The 25,762-nt window shown below is 48.3% G+C and overlaps 7 protein-coding genes and 1 non-coding gene across 8 annotated transcripts; 3 read left to right on the forward strand and 5 right to left on the reverse strand.

Moving 5' to 3' along the window:
- Positions 1-250: 250 nt before the first annotated feature.
- On the reverse strand, positions 251-1,689 carry F5147DRAFT_107085 (C5-sterol desaturase). The gene is made up of 6 exons (XM_041428055.1): positions 1,654-1,689; positions 1,148-1,609; positions 997-1,097; positions 799-944; positions 643-747; positions 251-579 (listed from the first exon to the last, which is right to left on the reverse strand). The coding sequence occupies exons 2-6, from the start codon at positions 1,603-1,605 to the stop codon at positions 490-492; spliced, it is 900 nt and encodes a 299-aa protein (XP_041294363.1). The 5' UTR covers positions 1,606-1,609; positions 1,654-1,689; the 3' UTR covers positions 251-489.
- A 140-nt stretch (positions 1,690-1,829) lies between these two features.
- On the forward strand, positions 1,830-1,915 carry F5147DRAFT_t67. The gene has a single exon. It is a non-coding gene; the product is annotated as a tRNA-Ala (tRNA).
- Positions 1,916-2,928: 1,013 nt separating this feature from the next.
- Positions 2,929-6,834, forward strand: F5147DRAFT_574374 (P-loop containing nucleoside triphosphate hydrolase protein; the record flags this gene model as incomplete). The annotated part of the gene is made up of 4 exons (XM_041431217.1): positions 2,929-2,964; positions 3,016-3,209; positions 4,863-5,511; positions 6,265-6,834. Coding segments are annotated over 4 exons (1,449 nt in total), but the record flags the coding sequence as incomplete, so codon positions are not given.
- Positions 6,835-7,388: 554 nt separating this feature from the next.
- F5147DRAFT_574377 (acetate and butyrate kinase) lies at positions 7,389-8,886 on the reverse strand (the record flags this gene model as incomplete). The annotated part of the gene is made up of 5 exons (XM_041431218.1): positions 7,389-7,844; positions 7,901-8,134; positions 8,181-8,221; positions 8,273-8,457; positions 8,507-8,886. The coding sequence occupies 5 exons, from the start codon at positions 8,884-8,886 to the stop codon at positions 7,389-7,391; spliced, it is 1,296 nt and encodes a 431-aa protein (XP_041294365.1).
- A 2,105-nt stretch (positions 8,887-10,991) lies between these two features.
- On the reverse strand, positions 10,992-13,184 carry F5147DRAFT_745029 (cytochrome P450; the record flags this gene model as incomplete). Its single annotated transcript, XM_041439722.1, has 10 exons — positions 10,992-11,394; positions 11,450-11,510; positions 11,605-11,845; positions 11,897-12,056; positions 12,117-12,191; positions 12,245-12,268; positions 12,319-12,541; positions 12,598-12,675; positions 12,737-13,070; positions 13,131-13,184. The coding sequence occupies 10 exons, from the start codon at positions 13,182-13,184 to the stop codon at positions 10,992-10,994; spliced, it is 1,653 nt and encodes a 550-aa protein (XP_041294366.1).
- Positions 13,185-16,189: 3,005 nt separating this feature from the next.
- Positions 16,190-17,306, forward strand: F5147DRAFT_107315 (uncharacterized protein). The gene has a single exon (XM_041428056.1). The coding sequence runs from the start codon at positions 16,486-16,488 to the stop codon at positions 16,945-16,947; it is 462 nt and encodes a 153-aa protein (XP_041294367.1). The 5' UTR covers positions 16,190-16,485; the 3' UTR covers positions 16,948-17,306.
- Positions 17,307-17,915: 609 nt separating this feature from the next.
- On the reverse strand, positions 17,916-20,348 carry F5147DRAFT_574152 (kinase-like domain-containing protein; the record flags this gene model as incomplete). The annotated part of the gene is made up of 8 exons (XM_041431199.1): positions 17,916-18,554; positions 18,606-18,778; positions 18,878-19,168; positions 19,298-19,412; positions 19,524-19,672; positions 19,730-19,799; positions 19,856-19,896; positions 20,216-20,348. 8 exons carry the CDS (start codon positions 20,346-20,348, stop codon positions 17,916-17,918), a joined length of 1,611 nt encoding a protein of 536 aa, XP_041294368.1.
- A 1,258-nt stretch (positions 20,349-21,606) lies between these two features.
- On the reverse strand, positions 21,607-23,581 carry F5147DRAFT_687699 (uncharacterized protein). Its single transcript, XM_041436862.1, has 5 exons — positions 23,048-23,581; positions 22,568-22,996; positions 22,358-22,485; positions 21,914-22,290; positions 21,607-21,852 (listed from the first exon to the last, which is right to left on the reverse strand). The coding sequence occupies exons 1-4, from the start codon at positions 23,113-23,115 to the stop codon at positions 21,986-21,988; spliced, it is 930 nt and encodes a 309-aa protein (XP_041294369.1). The 5' UTR covers positions 23,116-23,581; the 3' UTR covers positions 21,607-21,852; positions 21,914-21,985.
- Positions 23,582-25,762: the final 2,181 nt, after the last annotated feature.

A 25,762-nucleotide genomic window follows, 5' to 3' on the forward strand; every position in this document is an offset into this window, starting at 1 on the left:
GTGCCCATGGGTACATAGGTACGGGTACACAGGTACGGGTATATTGCAGGTACGGGTATGGGTAGAGCTCTTGATACCCACGGTTATACCCGTGACGATGCCTATCTGTGAATGCCACTGTAGCAAATCCATATCAAAATATAAGAGAATGAGAGTATGAGACACATCAATAACGACAATGTGTTTGATGCACATATATTGATCACATGTTTTAACTCATGACATCCAAAATCCTAGATTTAGAGGACAACACCCTTCAACATGTGTTTCTTATTAGATCAGCTATCTAGATGTATTCTATAGTATCAAAAATGCCCCCTTTTCAGTAGTTGGCAAAGGATTTTATTAACATCTTGCACTGCTATCATGTAACCCAGATGGACTGGCTGGAAAGTCCAAGTGGCTGTATATTAACATTTGAGAGCTTATCTAAAGTTATGCACCATAGTATCCGGAATTTTACTTTTGCCCACATCCACGATTCAACATTTATGACTGTTTCTTGATTTCCAGCATGGGATCAAGGGACGACTCGGGCTGGCGGTACGAACCACCGACACGATCTGCCCACGTAAAGTACTGAGCGTGGGGAAAGAGGTATTAGGGGATAACCACGAGAAAAGCATAAACCATATTGCGTACCTGACCGTAGTTGACCGTAAAGTAAAGATGATGCAGTGTGTGATGGGCGGGTCCATTTATCACCTTTTCGAGGGCATGTCCCGTGACCATATCGGAATCATGAATCTGGTGTCGTTGACGTCAGAGCGGTCCATGTGAGTAATGCAAAGCGCGCACGAGAATAGTCCAGAAATTGACCAAAACGTAGAGACCGAGGTATAACCATCGGTGAAGAGGGAATATAAATATGAAGAGGTAATATGGGAGAGATTGGAGGTAGCCGTCTACGGGGTGGAAGGCATGTGACGCAAAGGGGGTCGGAACTACCAAAATATTTAAGCGCAAGAAGACAGGATGCAGAGCAAAGCAACATACTTATCCACTTATGGTGAGACTTATGGAATGTTTTATATATACTCGGGTGATGCAATAGTCGGTGGGTCCAGTAAACTCCGTAGTCGGTGAAAAGCAAGAAGCTAATGATAAATGTTGAGTATATGTTGCGGTTGGAAGAGAAAGCACTGACAATGGTACTGATAGGACAAAGTAAGCCCAACCGTAATCTTCTACATTATCGTAAAGTTTTGAGTAACCCATCACTTCTGCTTGGAACCAAGGCAGAGTGAGAAGGGTCATTGCGGGAAAGGCTCGTAGACTGCATTGTATCTCTTGTTTGACCTGGTTCTCTAGGAAGCGTGGATGGCGCGTCATCTCATGATTGAAAATGAATTTGTATGAGAGCCACGCGAACAGGAAATAGAGGAAGTGAATGCCCAAGAGGGTGATTACACTGAGAGAAATAATTTGTCTAGGGATGTAATCACGAGGCCAGGCAGACTGCTGAAGATGCATGATTGACGTGAAATTTGCAGAAGTGGAAAGGGAGGCATATGACGGTTGAACTAGGTGATCGTTGACAGGTAGCAGCCGCGCCCATACTTTGTCGAGGAGATAGTCATCTGCGAGGTGGAGAACAAGATCCATGGCGCTATAAATCAAAGACTGACGCCAATGAAAGTCACTAGCAGGTACCTAGAACAAATTGACAACGTTTCGGTCAACTCTTTTATATATGACATTGCTCATCGAACCACTTGCGGCATGATAGAGGTCCCGACTAACAACTTTACATAAATGAAACTCAGTGGCAACTGAAAGTCTAAAATTATTAATATAAACATAATTCAAGAAGTCATACGACGATACAAGGGCGTTTAGCGCAGTGGTAGCGCGTATGCTTTGCACTAAGCATCCAATTTGTATAAGGTCCAGGGTTCAATCCCCTGAACGTCCAACTTTTTCCTGCCCATTTTGACACTTGTCTGATCATTTCTCCGAGATCCATCCATCCAAATGGCATGACCTCGGGCCAGGATGGCGTGAGCATCCCAGCTCGTCACGACTGTGAAATTTGCTAGCGTGGGTGGACTTCACGCTAATCATGGCACGTTCAGTGACAACAGGCTCACACCGATTTCGAGATCCCCGCAAAAATATCACGGGAGCCCGCAAATCTAGTACACGCGGTCCGCCGACGCTAGCTGTGTCACCGAATACAGAGTTATTACAAAACACACGCGGCGATCTAACACTGGAGTTGGTGCGGCCACAGCCACGAGGAACCACCAAGGGTCGGTGAACTTCCGCATGTATCACCGTGACGTCCTTCTCGCGAGGCGCCATGGAACGTTGCGGTAATTCCCTCATTGGCAGCGCCTTGGTGTTTTTGTTGTCCACCCTAAACGCACGATCCTCATGTATTCAAGGTCCATTCGTATCAGGATGGCGTTGACTATGCGTATATCAACCGAGTATCGTCCGGGTCATGTATCGGTATCTGGGCCATATGCATGTCTTCATCGCCCTGATGCATGGCCTCACTCAATTGCACCTCATCACACTATCACAATATCAATCATGGCATGAAGTAATGATTCTTGGCTGCGGCCGATGTGCATGGCGTCCTCAGTGCGTTGAAACAATGCGTTGAACACGTGTTGAACTGCAGGCTTCATTCGTTCACGATAATATTGTGTTTACGATCTACAAAACCACTGTAGCCCACGAAAACCAGACAGGACCAACCTCGACATCAGCATGGGTGGATGTGTCAGTTGCTTTATTCCTTCCAGAGGCAAGAAGCTCGTGGATCCAGAGGCAGGCCAGGTTGAAGCCAAGCCGCCAAAACTTGAACAAGCCCCAGAGCCAAAACTACTGCGCCCAGAGCCGGAGGAGCCCAAGACTATCTACATAGCGTACGTAACCATCATCGTGATGTCGGGCGGTGATTAACCCGCCCAACTCCACAGTGTAATGGGCGCCACAGGCAGTGGCAAGACAACGGTCTGATATTCCTTGTGCTCCAGTCCTCAACGCTCATAAATGTTTGAATAGTTCATCAACGTCGCATCTGGCTCGGATTTGCGAGTTGGTATGGGGCTCGAGAGCTGTACAAACGAAGTACAGACATCCCAATCGTTCATGCTAGACGGAAAGCGTGTCGTTCTCGTCGATACGCCTGGCTTTGACGATACGACGAAGAGCGACACGGACGTGCTGAAGATGATAGCTGCTTACCTACAGACTATGTTCGTATCCAATATTATCCTGGGTAACCTAGCGCACTGACAGACAGACCTCCAGGCACAAGCAAGAAAAACTTCTGTCCGGTGTCATTTACATGCACCGAATCTCCGACATCAGAGTCGGAGGTACATCAAGACGTGACTTTACCATGTTTCAAGAGTTGTGCGGTAAAGAGGCTTACAATAACGTTCTCATGGTTACGAACATGTGGGGCAGCGTAAACGAGGCTGACGCCGTAGCGCGGGAACAAGAACTGCGCGAAAAGGACATATTCTTTAAGCCAATCCTCGACAACGGCGCTCTTCTCCTACGCCACATGAATGATCAAGAAAGTGCGCACAAGATCATTCAGAAGCTGACTGGCACGGATCCCGTAGTCTTACGCATCCAAAGCGAACTCGCAGCAGCGAATGACATTACTCAGACGGGTGCCTATGCGCAGCTGAACCGCGAACTCATGGAACAGTCAGAGAAGAACCGTCAAGAACTGGAGAAGTTGCGAGGAGAATTGGAGGAAGCTGCTCAGGCGCAAGATGAGGAGACGCGAATGGAACTCCAGGAGGAGTCGGAGAAAATGGAAGCGGAGCTTTTACGCGTGCAAAACGAGGCTGCGACGTTAGCATCCGAATATCAAGCAGAACTTCGGAGAATAGAAGAGCAACTCCACGCGCGTGCTGGATGACTGGCGCAATTCAATTGTTCCGAAGATCGTTTGGCTGACCATATGGATAATCCTGACCCCCTGCCCGTAGCGTAGTATGGACTATAGTTGTGTTAGAAAGATACCCATATGCATTGGTGTGTAACCGACAAAACCCTGATCAGCATCAGATTCTTGAAGCTGTGGTACTGCTTCAAACGATCGACAATGTTAAAGGGTAGTTACCCGATATCACGGAGACGGTACTCAAGAATGGACTAGCATTGCGTTCAGCGAGGACGAAGCGAGGCTGCTTCCAGGTCAGACTAACACACCGAGATTCATTCCTAGTGGTGATCACGTCTAAATAGGGCTCCAAACAACGAGGATTTCGCTAGGCACGTTAGGGGCTGCGCCTCGTGAAGACCATGCCACCGCAAGAAGTGGGTGTGCTCGATCGATAAGCCCGCAGGCGTATTTAAACACCCGCGTTCCTCACTCATGAACCAAAGTGCCTGCACAACGTATTGCCTGTCTCAGTATACAACTGTACCTCCTCTTGCATATATTGACAACCGATAATTACTGAGCTACAACAATGGCGAATCCAAGCAGAGAAATCCGGATTGCGTACGTACCTTTCAGTGTCTTCAGGTTGATAAATTAACGCTCCTTCTAGCGTCATGGGCGCTACCGGTAGTGGTAAATCCACAGTATGTAAAGCTTCTTTGTTCCGAACCATGTGTTGCTTACTCTCGCCGGACAGTTTATCAATAAGGCTAGCGGGTCGAGTCTTCCCGTTGGTCGCGGCCTCGAAAGTTGCACTAGTGAAGTACGAACTTCACGGCCGTTTGTCGTTAGCGGGCGTCTCGTGACCCTAATCGATACGCCCGGCTTTGATGATACCACCCGAAGTGATACGGACATTTTGACCATGATCGCCGCATATCTCTCCAAGACGTACGTGATTCCAATGCGATAGATTTCCTCAGGCTAAGCGTCTGGATTTCTTCAGCTACGAGCATGGCACCAGGCTAGCTGGCGTCATCTACATGCACCGCATCTCTGACTTCAGGATGGGTGGCACGTCCAAGCGCAACTTCAAGATCTTCCGCGAGCTTTGCGGAGAGAGCTCGCTCAAAAACGTTATCATTGTCACCAACATGTGGTCAGAGGTGAAACGTGAGATCGGCGAGGCTAGAGAGGCCGAGCTTGCGAGCAAGGACAAATTCTTCAAGCCCGTACTTGAGAAGGGCGCTCGGATGCTCCGTCACGATGGCACCCTCGAGTCCGCACATACCACCCTTCGTTATCTCATCAACAGCCAAGCCGCTACACTCCGAATTCAGCAGGAAATCGTCAACGAGCACAAGCCCATTGAGAAGACCGCTGCGGGCGCTGAGATCAGGCGCGCCCTCGACGAACAAGCGGATCACCACAAAGAGGAGATCCGTAGTCTCAAAGCGGAGATGGAGGTCGCCATGCGCGCTAAAGACGAGGAGACGAGGGCCGAGCTTCAGGAAGAGCTCGAGAAGAAGCAGCAGGAATGCTTGCGTATCGAGCAAAACGCTCAGCACATGGCAGCCGAATTCACAGCCGAGCGCGCACGCCTTGAGGCTCTGATCCTGCGGATGGAAGCCGAGCAGCAGAAGCAACTACAGACGGTGGAGAGCCTTCAGGGCGAGGTCGCCAAAGTCCTGACTGAGAAAGAGCAACAGGAAGCTCTGCATGTTCAAAGGAAGAACGAGATTCTTGCAGCCAAGCAGGCAGAGGACAAACGGCGCGCTCGCGAGTTGGAAGAAGAACGCAAGACAAGAATGCTGGCGGAAGAAAATCACCAGAAGCACCTCCAAAGTCTTCTGGACGACATGGAGAAGGCACGCATCGCAAAAGAGATTGCTGACATTGCTCACGCCGAAGAAGTCAAGCGAGAGCGGGACAGGCTGGCAGCACTAGAGGCTGAGCAGCAACGACAGAAGTCCGCTATAGAAGCCGCGGAAAGGGAACGTGCTCTGGAGGAAGCGGAACGAATACGTTTGCAAGAAGAATTTGCGCAGAGAGAGAAAGAATTGGAGGAAGTCAAGGCGTCCCACGCAGAAAAAGAGGCCGAGAGTGTCGCAGCGAAGCAGGCGGTCGAAAGCGCCCGAATACGTCTCCTTGAACATCAAGAGCTAGCACGACAACGTGAAGAAGAGCTTGCTCAACTGCAGCGGGAGATGGAAGAGGCGCACGCCACCCGAGAGCGCGAAGCTGCATTGGCTAGGCAGGCTGAAGAAGATGCACGCGTACAACTGCTTGCAGAGAAGCATGAAGCCAAACTTCGCGAGGAAGAAGCCCACAGGAAAGAGCTCGAAGACGAGCTCCTGCGTACTCGGCGAGAGATGGAAGAGGCTGCAAAAGCCGAAGAGACGCGTAAGCAGGAGGAGGCCGCTGCCGCCAAGAAAGTTGAGGAAGAAACCCAGTCGCGTCTCGTGGAGCTACAAGAATTGGCCAAGCATCGCGAGGAGGAACAACGGAAGACGGCGGAGCAAGAAGTCGCACGAGCACGCAAAGAACTGGAGGAGGCGCATGCAAAGGCAGAACGCGAAGCCGCTGCTGCCAAGGAGGCGCAAGAATTGGAGCGTGCCAGACTTCTTGAAGAACAGAAGAAACGAGAAGAGGAGCACCGAAGGCAAACGGAGGAAGAACTTGCTCGGCTGAGACAGTTGGTTGCTCAATCGGAAGAGCAGAGCGCGAGTCTAGCAGAACAAGCGCGTCAAAAAGAAGTAACAGAAAAGAAGAGTCAGCAGCTCGAGGAAGAACTGGCGAAGGCGCGCGAGCGGGCTCGGGAAGCGAAGCTAGACTACGAACGCAGATTGACTGATATTGAGGAGCAAAGTTCACTCGAACGTGGCTTGCCCTTGCCAGGTGTTCTGTTGCCGAATCTGCCATTTGTGGTATGGAAGGCAGCCATGACGTGGTGGGGAACGACGAAGATGAAGAAGTAAACCACAATTATGTAGCCCTGCGTCCTGCAATCATTGACCAGCGCTGGTCCTTAACCTATTGAACTGATACATCATGCACGAAAGAGTACTAGCTTATTTCCTTACCTGGGTCCTGGTCGCAGTATTTATTCACCTTGTAGTCCCGGAATGAATTATCTGTAGATGTGACAAGTGCACACTGCGCTGTATGTATCATGTGTTGCCGCCGTGCTTGAGTTGTTGATGATTGCCAGGGCCTGGGGAATCGGGACCCGACGGGTAAACGATTGTTTTCCTTCTATTGGGGGAGAATACATTGACATCGGTTCTCGACGCCGCCTCGTAGTCCGCGGGTGGCCAGTCAATTGGCGCGTGAAGCTTTCACTGCCAAGAGTTGAGGCTTCGACAAGCTCGATCCGCCGATAGTGAGTAGACGAAGACCCATGATCATGCTAGCATTGGGAGAACGTTCAGCCCAAGTGTCAGTTCCACTGTCACGTCTTTATTTGTATAAGTTATTATTACGATACGGCCCACTCCAACTTGCAAAACACCGTCACTCCCGAAGTACCTTGCTAAACCCAAAATTCGTTTGCTAGAGAACACTCAATTGCCATCTCAAGTTGCTCGTCAGTGTGACAAACTAGCATCCTCTTCCTCTCATCACCCTTGCCGATATCCACGATGATACCTTCATCGTCATTCACTTGGCTGTTCTTTGTCTCGTCGATCACCGCGAACCCGAGGCACGCGACAGCTTCTCCGACAGCACGTCTCAGTTCGGCGCTTCGTTCTCCCACGCCTCCCGCAAAAACCAGAGCATCGACGTTTCCGTGGAGAGCTAGATGATATGCCCCGGCAAAATGGAGTATGCGATCTAACATGATGCGAAATGCAAGCGTATTCGGGTCTGCGGTGCGAGATATAGGATCAGAAAGTACACTCGTATCTGCCTTCTCCGTGATCTCTTTGAAGTCGGCTGTACCGGTGAGTGCCTTCCAACCTGATTTGAAGTTGAGGATGTCCTCAGCCTGTCAAGAATGAGCATTTGAGCTTCCATTTCACAGACAAAAGAAAATATTCGAACTTCTGTCACTTTGACTTCCTTTGAAATGCTAGGATCGTGGCTCATATGCGCTGGAGACCGACTGGTGTAGTGGAAGATTAGGCTCGCGTCTATGTCACCAGCGCGCGTAGCTCCAGGTAGCCCACTCAGTGGGGTCAACCCCATACTTGTATCAATGGACTGACCATTGCGGATGGCACACATGGAAGCCCCCGAACCGATATGAAGAGCGATTATGTTTAGTGTATCCGGAGCCTGAGGAGGTCAGAAGGTCACAATCAAACAAACGAATACCAGATACCTTGTTAAGATGCGCAGCCACTGCCCGCAAGATGAACGCGTCTAGGAAGATACAGCGTCAGCGTCATTTTAGCGAGGACAGATAGTGCATACAGCTTAGACCATGAAAACCGTACTTTTTTAATCCCTTCTCGTGCGCCACTTGCTGATTGATCGCATAGGTAGCTACATGAGTCGGAAGATCTTTGTGAAATGCACTGTCAAAAAATGCGATGGATTTCGCATGCGGAAGGGCCTTAATGGCTGAGCTGATGACGGAAAGAGCGGATCCATTGTGTCTACAGGCTTTGTAATGCAACACTGAATACAAGTCGGGAGAGAACGTACAAAGGGGCAAGGTCGGATAGTTTCTTGATATGGTGATAGGATTCCTCAAATATCATGACAGGGCTTATGTAGTCGCCACCATGCACCACACGATGTGCAATGTGCTTAATGTCAATTGTGTCGACGCTCGCCTCTTCCTTGAGGCGATACAAGAAGTGCTTAAACGCCGACTCATGATCATAGATTGAGTCGACTTCTTCGCTCAACGACCTGTGTTGAAGTGCGACAAAATTCAACTTGAACCTGGCTGGAGGGGCAAAAATGGATGATGTGGACGAGGATAGGAGTAATGCCGGATTTGCAGCATTATCAGCAGAACGGCGGAAGAGTGAAATTTTGAGCGACGATGAGCCAGCATTCACAGCCAGCACAAGCGACATGGTAGTACTGATTGTAAGTAACTCTGGTTCTGTAGGCCAGTAAGTACTGACATTCAGAAATTGGAATGCTGACCTACATGCACGTGACCGCATTTCTTCGACTAGTAGTAGTACACACTGATCTGACATGGACAGGTCAACCACCAAGCTGCGTATGTTTTTGTTTCAGCTTGCGGTACCATAAGCGCGCCAATCTTTTGGTCGAGCAAATTAATTAAAGTATTCCTTCCGTAGTCATCCCTAATCACCGTGGCATCTAGTACCTGCGTGCACAGGCTCGCACATTCCTCAAGAACATCCATCCGTGAAACCAAAGCACTGTCTGCAGCCCAAGTGCCACATGCTGTTGCCATCGCCAATCCTGATGCCGGACAGCACGGTTCGGCCCGTCGCTGACTCTGTCTCCAGCTTTCGGCATTCTTCAATTGTATCATCGTAACATTGTGATGTTACGATTAACCATGTAGATGATTCATTGGAATAGTCCCATTTCACTCCTTCAATGCACATGTTTTCAAGTCGTAGCTTCTACTAATCAACCGTTTTTACTTTGCTCTCCGTGATTCCTCTTCCCTCACTCTCGGAATCGATTTCACTTTATTTATTTAATTTTTGGGTGCACCTGTGCATCGCCCGAGGATCCCGCGTCCGCAACTTGCGACGTTATTCGGACAGATACTGGAGAACTAATCTTAAGAAAGTAACTTCTTCAGATGGATTCTTCCCCCTCTACTACCGTTGACTATGTCAATGGAACTGAGTTGCGCTCTTTTTGCCAAATTGCGAATAACTCTGACGACACAACGAATTTTCATACCGGAACTTACGCGTGCGGTTATAAAGGACTCCGAGCATGCGGCATCGTGGCTCTAAGCTCTCATTGGAATATCACCGGCTGCCAATGGGGTTTTTGCGAGAGTCCATTCTGAACGGGCCGTAGTGCGTTTCACCGTCATGCTACAATAGTAGTACTAGAACTCACCCAGTGATATTTGAGGAATTATGCAGCTTTTCGAAGGTTCGCTTTGGGTTGAGGTCACGATCCACAAGAGTGTCATGAATGCTTACAAGTGTTACCGGTCGGCCGCTGAGCCGACCACAGCTCTTCGAGGCTCAATCAAATAGTAAAACCAAGCATTTGTCTGTTTTACATACACCGAATCACGTTCTTACGTTCAGGTTGAAATTCGGTGTCCAACGTTTGTCCGAGGCTCCGCAGCGACTATTGGCAACTTCTGTCGACTTCTGGCCGCTCAAGCATCATTATCCCTCAAAGGGATGCACGAGGATGCCCAGAGCATTCGGCCGGTGTTCAAACAAGTCAGGGCCTTTGACTCGCAGTTTACTGAGAAATCTATATCCTTTTGCAGTCTTTGCATGCACCTGATTTCCCTCCCGCTGCTTCTCCGAGGAACAACGTTCTTATACACTTCTCCCGGTGCCGTGAAACAGATTTGCTTCTGAGATCTCGTTCTCCTGACCAAGTACCTACGGGTCCAAATGTCTTCAAAAGTAACAGCAGCGCGCGGGACTGATCGATATCTCTTGCCAAGTGATAACACAGGATTAGCTCCATCACCCGATAGTCTTTATTTGTGAAGTCGTCAACTCATGATCGAGTTGATAGAATGAAGCACATATGACTCTTTCTGCTCGCGTCGGGGCTTGATAATAATGTTTTATTGGCCATTGGTGGATATCTCGAAGCTCCCGTGTGTTTCCAATTATTTTTATTTTGATGGATGATCTACTGATTTGTGAGGGATTCTGAATTTCTGAGATGCGGAGATAGAAATAATATTCTATCTCGGTGCTTCCTCATCCGGTGCTATGATTTTTATATTGGGACGTTGAAATGCGACCGGTGGACCTGACGAGTCTGATCCATGACGCCAGATGATGCCCTGAACATCCCTCAGATTCCCGATACAAATTGAAGATGACATCAATCGGCTCCCAGATAAATATAATTCAATCACAGTGAGTACAAGAGAATTGGTCAACTGCATAGATACATCCGTGATAACGAGATTAGATGGATGCATGAATGATCAATAACTAAGCGCTGTAAGATAACCATCGCGTCTGTGCAACTCTCAGGCCGTTCAAGCACTTAGATTCCGTGGAGATAAGACAACCTGCAGGCTCCCCTTCATGGCAACGAAATAATCCTTCAAGTCGTGTTCCCAGGACTCTGGGTTGTATCCAGGAGCAAAGCTGAAGTTTAGTCGGTGCATCATCGCACAAACCGCCATACGTAATTCTTGATATGCCAGCTGCTTGCCAACGCAATGCATAGGGCCGAATGAGAACGGAACGAAAGCCTTGGTGTCATGGATAATTGGGAATTTATCAAGGCCCTTGGCATCAAATGATGAGAGTGCTGCGCGCTCTTCCGGTTTGAGCCAGCGCTCCGGCCAGAATGTGTCAGGTGCCGGGGAGAAGTTACGAGGATCACGATGAAGGGAATAGGTATGTACGAACGCATTGGTGCCTTCGGGTAAGAAGCTACGGCAAGCGTAAGTTAGATTCGCTAGAGTTGGTATATAAATAATGAACTTACTAAGGGCCAACAAACTTGTCGTCACCGCCTCTCGGAACGCCACGCTGACTTCCACTGAGAACTGGTGGGAAGAGCCGTAGAGTTTCGTTACTGAAAACCAGTGTCAGATGTCAGTGTATCGGTAAAAAAAGATTCGAGTACGTGCATTACGGCACTGAGGTAACTCATATGAGGGTAATGAACTGTAGAAAGTAAATCTTCGCCAGGAGGGAAAAACTTGTCGACTTCGGCTTGGAGCCGGTAGTACGTTTGAGGATTTCTCAGAATTGATAGGAACAGAGAGCTTAAGGTGGTTGCTGTGGTATCAGACCCGGCTACTATAGCAAGAACTCCATCAGATGCCACTTCCGCAAAGGTTGGAGGCGACGTATGACGCTCAAGACCCGCCTCGTCAATCTAAGGACTGTCAACAAAACTAAAAACAACAAAAATTATTGAAACAATTACCAGATAGTGAAAGAGGTCTTTAGACAGAGAACCTGCGGACCGCCTGAGCATAGCACGCGCTTGACAGAACGTTCGGAATTTCTTGAGGCCTTCCCCGATTCCTGGCAAGTTGGCGTAGTACTTTCCGAGCCAAGGTACGTGAGACAGAACCAGAGCAGTTCTAGAATAGAGCATTATTTTAGTCTTTCTTTATGATATTATTGTCCTTTGCTGTACTCACGGAAGACCATTTTCGAGCAGATGCCAAGTGTTGTCCTTATCACCGTCACGCAACATCTCAGAACCTCCGCCAAATCTTGGGAAATCGTTAAGCTGGATGAGAAATATTCAAATAACATGTGCACTCACGCCATGTCACTCATGAAGTCAAACCTGTCTCGTCTAAGTCAGGTACGAAAAGGTAGAGAAGTGGGGAGGCGCACGTGAAGTGACTTATGAGCTCAGCGAGGTTGAAGGGTTGTGTTTGTTGCTCGAGGACTGTTAGGAATTGTTGCACTCGCTTCCCAAGGATCTCGTCGTAACCTTTCAGTGCAGCAACACTGAAAGCCCTGTGCCAGGGTTTTCTCCGCCGCGCATGCTCCACGGGGTCCCTCACCGAGATAACTGTTCTAGTGGCTGTTTGCTCAGCCATGCGTCCGTCCCAGTCTGTGAATCTAAATTAGGGCCGGGCGCCACATATCAGAGCACATTAAATCACTGACGAGGTCCTTTTGGGAATCCATTGCTACCCATCAACGGGACAACAGCATTGACATCTCGTATTGATAGCTCATTAGGTCCTAGATCAAGAGAAAGGGTGGTCAGATCCAATAATAAGCATCGAGTCAAGAGGTTATCTACCGATTCTGACGACGTCGCCATACGCTTGGTGCAGTTTTGAGTAGTAAATGTGTTGTTTTCCATCACGAGAGACCCATGCCATCCAGAACTTGGAGATGCGGCAAGGGATAGGACCAGGGTATCTCGCAAGTGGGTGCCAGGGGGATAGACGGTATACGATCACAGAGAGGAGAACAGTAGAGTAATACAAAAGGTAAACAAAGCCGAATGCGCGCGTAAACGTTGATGAGTTAGGCAAAAACAAGGTCGAAAGGATGGCCGGAACTACAACGAGCAAGCCTAGGTGGGAGAGCGGACTAGTGGGCTCGTGACGTTTGAATACCAAGTGACAAAGCTACAAACAATCAGGGTCAGAACGCGATATGATAATACACGGCATATATTGGCCACTCACAAGGCCGGCGGCCACCACCACAAGAAAGCCACCTTGCAGGGACAGCGGAGACATGTTTTCATCGATAGAGTATGTGGGCATTGGGACACATATTGCAAGCCGATACGAAACCTTGTATTTAAGAGGCTGGCGAAATTTCGGACATCGGAATCAAAAAGAAGAATTCGACATAATCTAGTAGCACATATTGGCCAAGGGCTAGATGAAGATTTTGACTCGCAGAGACCAACATCTAAACAGAGATGGCAGCAAGTCGGATGGAAATAGATAACAATCACCCGGAAAGTCGATATGGACAGATTTGGCCCCACAAGGAGCGGGTGGGAGTTGGTTACTTAGAGGAACGGAACAATCAAATGAATATGGAGTAAGCTAGCCTGTACGACAAGTGCAAATGGAACGTACGGGGCAAAACTCGGTTAGTCCAACAATATTAGGCAAGCAAAGCCGCGGTGACGGAAAGCGACAAGTGCCGAGAAGGATGTGCACTCACCTGAGTGATGTCCGTGGACTTAAGTTAATGTGCAGGGTTTCCAGGTCCTCGCGTGCCTGTGCCACTTTCCTGCTAGGTTGTCACTTCCGGGGGATCGGCATGACCTCTGTACTCTTTCTGGTCTGAAATGATCATCTCTGCTGCTCAACAAGCGGAAACCAGGGTCGCAGCCTCTTACCTGTGGTGGCTCATTCACAAATAACACATTTCTACTTAGTAATACCTTTTTAGGTCTCGTACGGAATATGCCGCAACTCGGCAATTTTATGTACAAATCATGAGTTTATCTTACAAGAGGCGGGGATGAAAGAGACGGTTGTGTGGGTCGTTTGAACTTTGAACTAATGGGCGTTGTTATTTCAAGTCCAACCCAAAATAATATAATCTAACTTGGGCGGCCAGGGTCCGGACCTAGATACGGTCGAGATCTCAAGAGCCCATCGAGGAATAGGCCGCCGAGCGACCAAGCAGTCCAAGATCCAAGAAATCAACTGACTGGTGGCTGTCTTCTGCTATTAATCATCGCAGTCACTGGCGAGAAGTGACGTCATTCCTTCTGAATAGAACAGTTGGATTGGGGGTGACACCCAGATCATGACGTGTAATAGTGCCAGTATTGCGGATAACAATCTGAGATATACTTTGCATGCAAGCATTTTTATTGCCGATGCTTTACCAGCCGAACAGCACGAAATCGTGAGCGCTTATGCAACATAAGAGGCTAGTGGTAGAACTGCAGTTGCGTGGGTTAGAATGGAAACTTTTTGCCTCGGTTCCGACCTACTACGATATGCCTCGATATTCGGAAGCCTCAGACATACTGGATGTTGGGGGGGGCTTGGAATGACCCTGTCTGACCATGTATGGGTTTGATCAGATACCGATACCATTTCGGCTTATTAACGAGACGCAGTCAGAATGGGAAGCCTGACATGAAAAAAAAAACACGCGCCACCCCAGATAGCCCAAATTGACTGGCCACGGTTCTGTGCCCTGATTCCCCTGGATCAACACAAGCTCCGGGGTGCCACTATTACAAAATAGAATCCCATAACCGCGCCAGAAACGCACGAACACGACGACCAAGATTAAGAACAGACGCTTGATGGAACTTGGTAAGCCCTTCCATACAGAAGAAACTCCTACTAACCAAAATCGATAGGAAGATGACTTCCTCGAGTACCGACAGATCACTATGCGAAATGCGGCGACAGGCACATTATAGCATCAGCGTAATCGTGATTGCTGGTCGAGGTCCATCTGGTAAGTGATAGGTCAGACAAATGAATTACACGAAGCGCAAACTAGCGGCGATGAACGGTTAATGAAAGGCCATGAAGGATGATCGCTCCAATATCACATCATTCCATTGGAATAGGGTTCAAATTTTATCTCATCTCCTAGATTGTTGCGACGTCGTCACTTCAACATCCATGTGATGCTGATCCTGTGGTGCACCCTGAATGAATTGTGGGCTTATCTCTTGGTTAGATTGACAGAGGAATAACGCCGCACAGAGCGCAGAGAAGAGCCTAGAGGTTTTGAGGCGCAGTATTGTTTTTAGCAAAAGGTGACCAAGTAATTTCCAACGGCGTCGGGATGAACGTACCACAAAGCTCTCCGAGGAGTCAGTCATGATACGCGGACAATTCTCGTAACTGAGGCTCCATCATGACAATTGAATCTATCCTTTAGAGGAGAGTGTCAAGCATTATGGAGACTAGCCGCATTTCCGTTTTCGAGGGGGCAAATGCGGTCGCAACAACACAATGGGGCGAACCCAATGTGACGCCGGAAAAATGTTTCATGTCGCGATGAGGAAGTGAGTCTGAACGTTCGGGGCCGCGGAGTACCCTAGAAAAGTTGCACTGGATGTTGATATGATCTAGTAAGCATTCAACGATCAAACATTTGTAAGTGGACGCACTGTATGTCAAACCCTAAATATACGTCTTTGATGAAGGCTGCGAGCTGTGTGACCGGATTCCCTTCATGCGTGTCGAGCATGATTCAACGAATCTGATGAGGAATCACAAGGCGACGATGTGAAACGAGTTACATGTCGCTGATATGGTCTGACCAAGGGGACATGAACCCCAGCGGATATAAAGAAGCGAGGATCGTTGCCCGTTAGGGAAAGGTCAGGGTATGGTGAGCTAGTCAGGTTCAAATCGGGCATGACCTGAATGGAAAAAGATCTCTGCTTCCCCGACAACATCATGATGCGTTTCTCAAGCAAGCAAACAAGTCCGTTGAAAGGCGTAACCACCTGTCTTGACCTGGGAATGGTGCACAGTCAAGCCGCTCGATCTGACCGCCAAATACCCAGGGAAAATGAGCGATGACTTCGGATGTGTTGCCCACTATTTTAGTGGCTGATCCAGAAGCCAGTTCAGGGCGTTCGCTCACCGCCGCGTGGCTGAGTCCGAGTAGTGCTATTGACAGCATCAGTTCTATGTTGTTTGTATTAATTGAGTATACGACTTTACACGATGCTGCGCCAACTCTGTTCCACGCCAACCTGCGTTGATGGTGCGGAGACCGCCGCGGGCCGTACCCTGGAAGGTGAGGAACAGACGAGATCTTGAAGGGAAGATTGACGATGGCTAAAGGTTCAGTCAGTCGATTCACCACGACTGGACAGCTGCAAGCAGTCGTACCTTTTGCGTCACTGTCAGCGCTAGCGGATGTCTTCCGTTCATGCAAGCGACCTGTGAAACACTGCTTGAATTGGCTGATGGCATGTCGCGGAAGCAAATGTCCAATTGAACTGCGGCTTTTACGTCACGAGTCCCCGACTCGGAAGCTCGTTTAACGTACGTTACTGAGGCCACGTCTTCACGACCACCAACCAAGTCCCCCATGTCCAACATTCTCCGCGTCTTTTCGAAACATGCACGCTCATTAAAACAGCCATCTAACACCCGCATTGTTGCACTAGAGCGTTCATTTCACTCCCCCTTTGTGGTGCTCAACTCTTCGGCTTCGAACTCATCGCCAGTGTCGGCGTCACAGTACGAAAAACAACATGATCACTCTCCTGAACCACAAATATCATCAGCTGGCACGCGCACTTATGTGGTATCAGAGCCTGATCCTGCCGATACCCCTTATGCGGTGCCATCAGGCGCATATCCCACTACAACGCCTTACATCAACCTCAAACCCACAGACGCCCCCAAGTCTGAGGGTAAATATAGTGCAGGCAGCGCGAGCATTCCCCATTCTTTTACAACTCGTGCTATTCCAAGAAGTAAAAACAGCGTTGATGAAAGTACCTCAGTGAGATATGGAGAGGCACCCAGAGAAGAAGGCCAGGCTTGATGAATGATACGAGGGCGCCGCAGAACTTCGCGACAGAAACCCATCCTTGATTCGGATGTAGTCCTGCGTTGGTCCAAACTAGGCGTAGAGGGTGCGGAAATAGCTTGTGGGGTCTTGTGGAGGTGTGCGGAGGAATGTCGCCATTATGCCAGTCAGGCGGTGACCGCGGTCGACTGACACGTATCCAACCGCGTTGATTGTAATAAGTTTGATGCTGTACAATAGTGCTATGATTCTGCTGCTTTGCTGTCTTGTGGTCGTATATTATTTATTTCTCTTGCGCTGACATCGGGCTGCGGAATATGAATAGCTACCTTGAAGATAATCAAAGTCTGCTGTCATATTTGAGTCATACCTCGAACGTGATATCATATCAAAAAGCATTCCTAGCTAGAACCTTGAGAAGGGCTACTTGATCATTGCCCGGATCGATAGGCCCAGTCCAGACGTAATGTCCTCGACGATATGAAACACATATTAACCTTGATTCGCGCAAATCGAAAGCAGTCAATATTTATTATTGCCCTCGACTTGGCCTGGTAACAGAAAGTCGCCCCATGGCTAAGTAGTGGGGCTAATGAATATCCTAAAGGGTCTGTAGATAATACACATGGAAGCAATAAACAGGAGAATATTGAGCGCCACCCAAGACCAGCCACAGGATCAGGCGGAAACTTGATGAAGACTGTGACGGAATGGTTCGAAACGATCGTGAGGGGTATGATGACGGTGTGACATGGTCGACCTGCGGAGAAAGGAAAGCAATACGGAATCCCGAGGAGAAGCTAGCAAGATAGATAAGTATGTACGATAGCCATGATTGATAGATCGTGCGCGTTGTCGTCAGAGTTTCTAATACCTATAAGTGGCGAATTAGCCGGATATCAGCCGAGACTATCCGAATAACTTACCAATGAAGCCGAAGTACCACGGATAGCGACCAGCGCTACACCATCCAGTGGTGTTGATTATGCCCGGCAGCAAAACAGGCCGGAGAAGAAGCCCTTCCGCTTAGCATGTCTGTCATCATCCACATCATCAACACCATGCCTTTGAGTCTCAAACGCAGTCATTCCACGCATCTGTCCAGCATCACGGGTCAGCGTCCCTGCGGTTGTGTCCTCTCGCGAGTTGGTCGGGTTTTTGGCAGCGTGGACCTGCGCGCCGTAGAGGAACGAATCTGAAGCGTCGTTGCGCCCAACGGGATTATTGCCATTGGTCACATTCGCAGCATGTGTAACCGGGGAATGCCTGCCGTAACCGTTACTGGCCCGGTATCCCGAGGATGTGGGCGCTGTGGCGTAAGGGTGAGGTGCGAGTGCTGAACTCTCTCGGGGTGTCTGGCTCGCGCGCCTGCTGACGGGAGCAATGGGCTGTACACTGATATCAGCACGAGTGCCAGGGTCTCGACTACCGTGTCCTTCTCGTGTGCCTGGACGTCTAGTGCTGTTCTTGATGTGAGCGGGAGTAGGCGCGAGGACGAGAGGCGTAGAAGGCGCTGAACCATCTGTAAGCTGTGCCCGCGGGCGACGACTGGTCTCACGGTGACGAGGAGTATGAGGTACGTTAACAGTGGCGTGAGCCTGTGCTAATAGTGACGCGGGTGTCTGAAAACATTCAGTTACGATATGCTTCCATGATGGGAATACATTACATACATTGCTGGCCTCCCAACCTTTGCCGTTATTGATCAACATCCAGTCAAAGATGCCGTCATCCTGCTCGCCAATATTCTTCAACACTTTGGTAAAGAGTTCTCGGAGAAAATCGTAGTCGGGAGTTTCCTCAAACCCGAGTTTGCGGACGTAGTTCATGTAGATCGCGAACTCCTCTGAATCAGTAGAGACCGATCAGTAAATCATGTTGTCACTCCAGCACATCGACAAGCGAAGAAAATAGACGCCACTGAATAAACTAAAAGAGAACTTACCGGGGAAACCCTCGCACAACTCCGCAATCGGTGTAGTCTGCTTCTTTTCACCGATCTTCTCATACTTCTGCTTATTGGTTGCGGCCCTGAGACCTTGCCAGGGAAGGCCGCCGCGCAAGAAATACATGAATACATGACCTAGCGATTCTAAATCATCCCGGCGCGATTGCTCACGGCCAAGATGCGTGTTGATCGACATGTACCGGGCAGTGCCTGAGAGAGACTTGCGCTCACGATAAGGAATGTGAACTTTTGTCTTGGGATCTCGGTAGTGCTTCGCCATGCCAAAATCTGCAAGGGATAGTCAGTATGTTTGTGGAGAGACAATCAATAGATGAGATCTGCGCAAATTCAGGGACACATCGGTGCGATCGGGGGAGGATGTGAAAGAGGGACATGGACAACTTGCAAAAGACATACCAATAATGTGGATGGTGTTGGAGGTTTTTGTTCCAGGGACCCCGACGAGAAAATTATCAGGCTTGATATCACGGTAAATGAGCGACTTGTCATGGACGGACTGAATGCGAGATATCTAAAAAAAAAAGAAGACATGAACAACTGCAACGGAACGACGGAATGAATTGAGAGAGAAAATAACCAAACAACATAACAATTCCTGCTCGTTGTATGGGTCCAAACTTACCATCTGTTTCGCGGACATGCATACAGTCTTAATGGTAAACTTCCGGCCGCACATGTCGAAGAGGTCCTCTAAGTTAGGGCCCAGAAGGTCGATTACTAGGACATTGTGGAGTCCCTCCTGCCCAAAGTGGTGTACTTGCGGAACACCCACTAATAATAATGACATATTACCATCGGGTGAGAGAAATTACTGAGACTAACACATACCTGTACCATTCAGTGTTCTGTATGATCGAAATTCATCCCGTAACTGAGGAGCATCGGACTTTCGAGGTTCCTGAGTAATACGTCAAAATCGAGTCACGATTAGAAGGAACCTCGCGGCAAACGTACAAATTTGATGGCGACAGGTTGGCTTGTAAGAAGCTTTGTGCCTGTGAAGAGTTGTGGTGAGTCAAAGGAACAAATAGCAAAGAACACCGGTAACAAAAATTGGCTCAAAGCCGCAGGTAAATAATTTCCGTTCTGACGGGATACGCGGAGCTCAGTTGATCTAGTCCCATTGCTACTAAGTAACCATGACATGATGATCGCCCACCGGCGACCCATGGACCGAAATGCACCCTTCTGCATGACATTGGGTGGTCGTAAGACGGGCGCTTAGAAGGTCGAATGACTCTGTTGGTATCGTCCATGCAACTCTCGAGCCCAAAAAGTTCTGGAAAAGCAGGAACTTGGGTGTACGATACTCACCTTCGAATACAACACCGAATGAACCTTCGCCAATCTTCTTGCCGACACGAAAGTGGTTTCCGACGATACCATTTGAAGTGGCACTTTGAGAGTGGTGCCCCGAAGACGAGGCTATAACGTGAGGGGTCGTCATCTGGATGAATAGTTAATAATTTTGAAGGCCACCAGTCCAGAAGCGCAGCTGTGGGAAGGTAGAGGACGGGACTGGTGTGCTTGTGACAAGGAGCGGATGGAGAGAAAGCACACCAACTAGGCGGACTTTGAATTTCCTTATTTGTACTCGGCCGACACGTTCCTCTCTTACAGCGCCGGTGCGCCTCGGTACCCGCTTGCACTCTTAGATCATCGTCAACACGTTGCCTTACTACTTATACGACGCTAGCTCCAAGCTCAACCTGAGCTTCCAAGTTGCTAGTACTCTTTCAAATTTGCACTATATGCCGAGAAGCACCTTCCTTGGTCATTGCGTTCTTGACTAATAATAAGCGAGCGCTAGCTCCATATCAAACTCATCATACAGATTGTTAGTCAGGTCTCGTGCAATCTTGCATATTGGTTTTTTTCTATCAGTGCTTAGCATGCGCACTCATCGCAGTGATTATTATTGCAAGAGCTATGCACTAATTTCGGCAGCCGGTTCATTACAGCATTTTCCATGCTTGCAATGAATATCCAGTGCATTGTGCACAGCGATATCGATGGTGTTTCAATCATCGATGTCAAGAATCCGTGGGTCATGGAACACGGTGAAACTTGTCCTGCTGTTTACCTTCAGTGCCTTCACTTTGGGTATATCGACAGATGCGGACCCTGCACGGCCTACCATTGGCTTGCCATTTCCGCAATGCGGAGAGCCTCGTGAGCACTGAACTCCGTTAGCTTCTAGACGAACTACATATATGTACCATGTGCATATCAGCGTTTCAGATGCATCATGTATCGTAGTGTGTCGTCAGCTTCGCAGATCGAGCTCCACCCCTTCGAACCACGTGTCGGCGCCGTGTCCACTTTTTGAAAATTCTCCCGCGAAGCATTCAGGATCCCTTGTACTCGTTCTTTAATCTACCCGGTCTATCCTCCCGGTTTCCCTCGATCAAGATACCTGATGATTCATGGCAACTATCCCATTCTATCTGACAGGCTTGTCGTTGGAAATGGTTTTTTAGTACATGCCAACGATGGTGAACTCCGAGGGAATGTCAAAGTCGGTAGTGCAGAGCCTTGCCGTCGGTACATTGACGTTTTGCGGCATAGGCCTGGACCATATCTAGTGACTTCTAGATCTTATCCTTGAAAGCCTGATATGGCACAACAAACGTGATGACTGCCTTACGTGCCGATTTTCCAGAATCACGTAGACTTGTACACAATTGTCCTTTTAAGCGCAATCAAGGGTATTCATTTTCGCGGACACGTCACATATCTTATGGCATGTGTGAAGTGCGAAGTCCGAGATGGCCATATTTTAGGAGAATGTGGTACATATCTTGTGTGCTACCGCGCATCCATGGTTGTGAAAATGGGATGCAAATAGCCCTATCGTCAACTGTGCAGAGGTGCCGAGTAATGGATATATCCATATGCCAAGCTACCGTCATTCTCCGAGGACTACCGTTTCAGATTTTTTCGATAGGGCGCTATGGAGGCGAAGATCATATCAAACTATGTTATAGTCTGATCGAAGACTCGGATACTTACATTTAATCATATATCTCTAACCATAATCAGGAGCGAGTTCACAACCAAGCACTGATAGAAGATGAGCTATATCTACGGGCCATCAAATACCATCATCTGATGTGCCACAGCAACGAGTGGCCACACGCCGTCAGCCCTCGCATCTTCTTCATATGCTTCCTTCTGGCGCAACAAAAAGCTATGTGTCACCGGTCGCTTTGAGGCATGCCCGTGATGGACACCCCCACAGATGGCAAACATTCCAATGGGGGAACCAAGCCACATGATGTCGTAGTCGATGTCTGCTGCTAATCCAGTCGACGGCAAGAGCTGCAAAGGAGGAAGGGAAAGGAGGGTTGCGGTAATGTCGAGCCGGGTATGCTTGATAGAGTCAAATGCTTAGGTACCAATGAACATGCGGGCTTGATTGAAAGGTACGATAGATGTCCGGGACGAAAAACTTACGAGGTAACGGGGGTTGCAAGTGGGGCAACCCAGGAGAGAAGCACTTGACTTCTCGATACGAGAAGCACGCGTTGCTAGAATATGCAGAAGCAAGACTGGCACGATCCGAATCGAACGTTTGGAAGTATCTTTGAAATCGGCCAGCGGCAATAACGATAAGATTAAGCTAATTCCGGTTGCAAATCCCAGGAACATAAGTTGGAAACACACCTTTCAAGATATTCCATCGTCATTTTCGACATTTTTTCCTCTTCATCGGGTACTATCATGATCGTCGGAAAGTCATTCAGAGGCCTGGATGGAGCGGGAACACCCGCAGATGGAGGATCGGGCTTATGGGGTGCCTGAGATTTGGAGCCTCCCGCGGGAGAGGATGATACAGATGGCGATGCTACATTTTTTCGTGGCCGAGGTGGGATGGGGAGTTTTTGTGTGGGTGGGGATACTATAAGAACATCATCATCATCATCGACACCAGTGACCGGAGGTGATACGGCCGATTGAGAAGGGCCTTCTGGTGTGTGGTGAAGAGAAGAATTGTGCTGTTGAGCATTTGCCTGATGTGCAAGTGCGATCGTAGCAGCAAGATCAAGCTCTGCTGGTTGCAATGTGTCTGACCAAACTGGAATCGAACTCTTCCTATCACAGTATATTCAATGCCAATTAGTTCACACCATACGTATAACTTACCAGTCGACTATTACACCATCGTCTCTGCCAGGGATCAGAGTACAAGTCCATCCAACGCAATTCGACATACCTGATGAGCAACTTTTCCGTTTGAAGCTTCAGAGCCTCACTTTCACTTTGACACTTCTTGGCCCATATCCTTCGATTCCGCTTGTACCCAGAGAACGGAGGCAAACAGTCCAAGGGAAAGGGGGCAAAGCGTTTTGTCCCGAACATGACCAACTTCCGTTGTGGAGGCGGAGGCGTCAGACTTTGTTCGCGCTTCACCTTTGCACCATTGTGATGAACATCAGAAGCCCTGCCCGCTGACATAGATTCATTATCATCATGACGGGGGCGCTTCAGTGTCCTGTGAGCTTCGGAAGTTGACATTTCCGATGATGCCCAGGATGGCGTGAATATATTCTTGAAGTTTATTGGACAAGCTCCTTGCCACTGATACTTTGGATGTGGACTAGGAAGACCGCAAGGAAGCGATCAAGTACTGAGAGTCTGAAACCCTGCCCGCATCTGCCACAGTGCTGCTGACCTAATGCACTCTAGCGAGGCCTAGGAACGAAGGATAATTATACTTGAATCATCTACACTGCGTGGAATCGATTAAAACCATAAATTGGATATAAAAATATTAGCATAAGGCGGGACCACATGCACAGCAAAGAATGCCTTTCAACTGCCACTCGTACCGAGATTGTGAGAAACCTGGCATTTACAACACCTGGCAACAGAGAACATCCCTAAAACCGCCCCTCCGGCGCAGAAAGTCCGGCACGCACTACGGCAAGAATGGCGGCAAAGCTGGTGGCTAACAGACCGCACGTCGGACATTGAAATACACTTGGAGGCTCGTTCTACAGAACTTCTACTACTGCTGCTACCAATGACTGCTGCTCACCGGTGCACTACATCAGCAAACTGCCTATTTGGGCTACAAAGCTCCCACAGCCATACGGTGCGCACAGAGCCATACAGTGTATGGTGGTCCAAATGCAACTTAATTAAATCACGTGCACGCACAATTTTCACGCACGCACAGCAGAATCGCGTGCGCACACACAGAAAATCGCGCGCACACTGTATCAAAGTACTAAATAAAAAGGAAAGTGTAGTATAAAGAAGAAATTGCAGTATCAAAAACTTGTGCAAAAGTAGTACTTATCATAAAATGTATCTATTTCCTAGTAAACCAAGGTTATTCTTGGGCTTGAGAAGCATATCAAATGTCGGGACGAAGATGCTTGAGTCTTAGCATGTGCCCTACTAGGCTGTATCCTGTGGTTGACCACAACCCAATTCCTTGCGAGAATTGGCCATTGATGATGCAACATTCATTGCTGAGGAATCCGTCGATATGGACGACACAACTCGGAGGGATGGCTTGATATGTTGTCAAAATTTCCGAAGTCACATGGCCTGTCGAAATCATATGAAAATATTCCCGTGGCCACTGCAGCATCCGTCTTTCTGATGTCATTCTCCTCCGTCATGCTATGAAGTTCCTTCAGCAATTCTGTTTCGACTTTCGCTATCAGTGCTTCTGTCCCAACCTCCGAGTCATCATTGATATCTAGTGTTGCAAACGAGTCTGTAGCGCCAGTCACAACTGGTAGGGTCAAAATTAACATTGTTTTATTGCCAGGGATAGTATTATTGAAAGGCCATGGCATACCTCGGCGTCGCTTTCCCTTGGGTTCTTCTACAAGTCTTGGTGTTATCTTGGAACTCGAACTCATTTGCTGGCCAATAAACTCGATGTCAGGATTGCACATTTCTCCAAACAAAGGTGAATTTCTGCGGGCATGCTTCTTGGGTTCGAAAGTAAGTCTCACTTGTCAAGGTTTCAGGCTGCTCTGTTTGACATATTTTTGTAAACCAAAATTTTTCAGTGAGACAACGCATACTCTTTTCCTTGGTTCTCGACTGTATAGAGGGCACATTCTGTTTGTCCCCATTGTCAGTGTTAATTTCTGAATCATCCTCCGGTGTCATCCAATTCATCCAATACTTCATGTACTGGCTTAGCAAAAATTACCACCTACATCTTACATGCACTAATTATCAGATTTCTACACACCAGCTCACCCTGGCAGCTGTTGTTCACCCTGCTATGGCCAGGATGCACAACTTCATTCGGTTGAGATTCCACAGGTATGCAGTGATTGCCAGGAATCTTCCATTGCAAATGTGAAGGAAACAGAGTGTCTCTTTATGGAAGATGGATTCATGGAGGACAAGCTCGAGGGGTTGGGACTCAGAGCCTAGTTGATGTCTCGCTAGATTAATTTGTTTCCTATTCAGTAGTAGTATTACAATACTGCACAATTAGTACTTATAATATGATAAGGAGCAACTTGCGATTGTCGAAAACAATGGTTGAGTCTCTGCGCGCGATTTTTTTGTGTCTGCATGTGTGAAAATTGTGCATGCACATGATTTAATTAAGTTGCATTTGGACCACCATATACAGTGTGCACAGCGGTGCAGTGCACAGACACCACAGACACTACAGACTCACGGAGACTCACAGAAACCTACAGACTTATATGCAGGTCCTTTTAAAAATTTAATTTAAACTTTGGGTGCTATGGCCATCGTGTGGTTTTTCATTCATAGTGCAATTTCTTACAACAGGTATATAATTGACATCAAAACTAATCTAATGCGCACATGTTTGTGAAGGATTGTGAAGGTAAATACAATTTAAAATGAGACGAA

The sequence above is a fragment of the Suillus discolor genome (assembly GCF_016758755.1).
Source record: "Suillus discolor strain FC423 chromosome Unknown F5147scaffold_19, whole genome shotgun sequence".
NCBI lineage: Eukaryota > Fungi > Basidiomycota > Agaricomycetes > Boletales > Suillaceae > Suillus > Suillus discolor.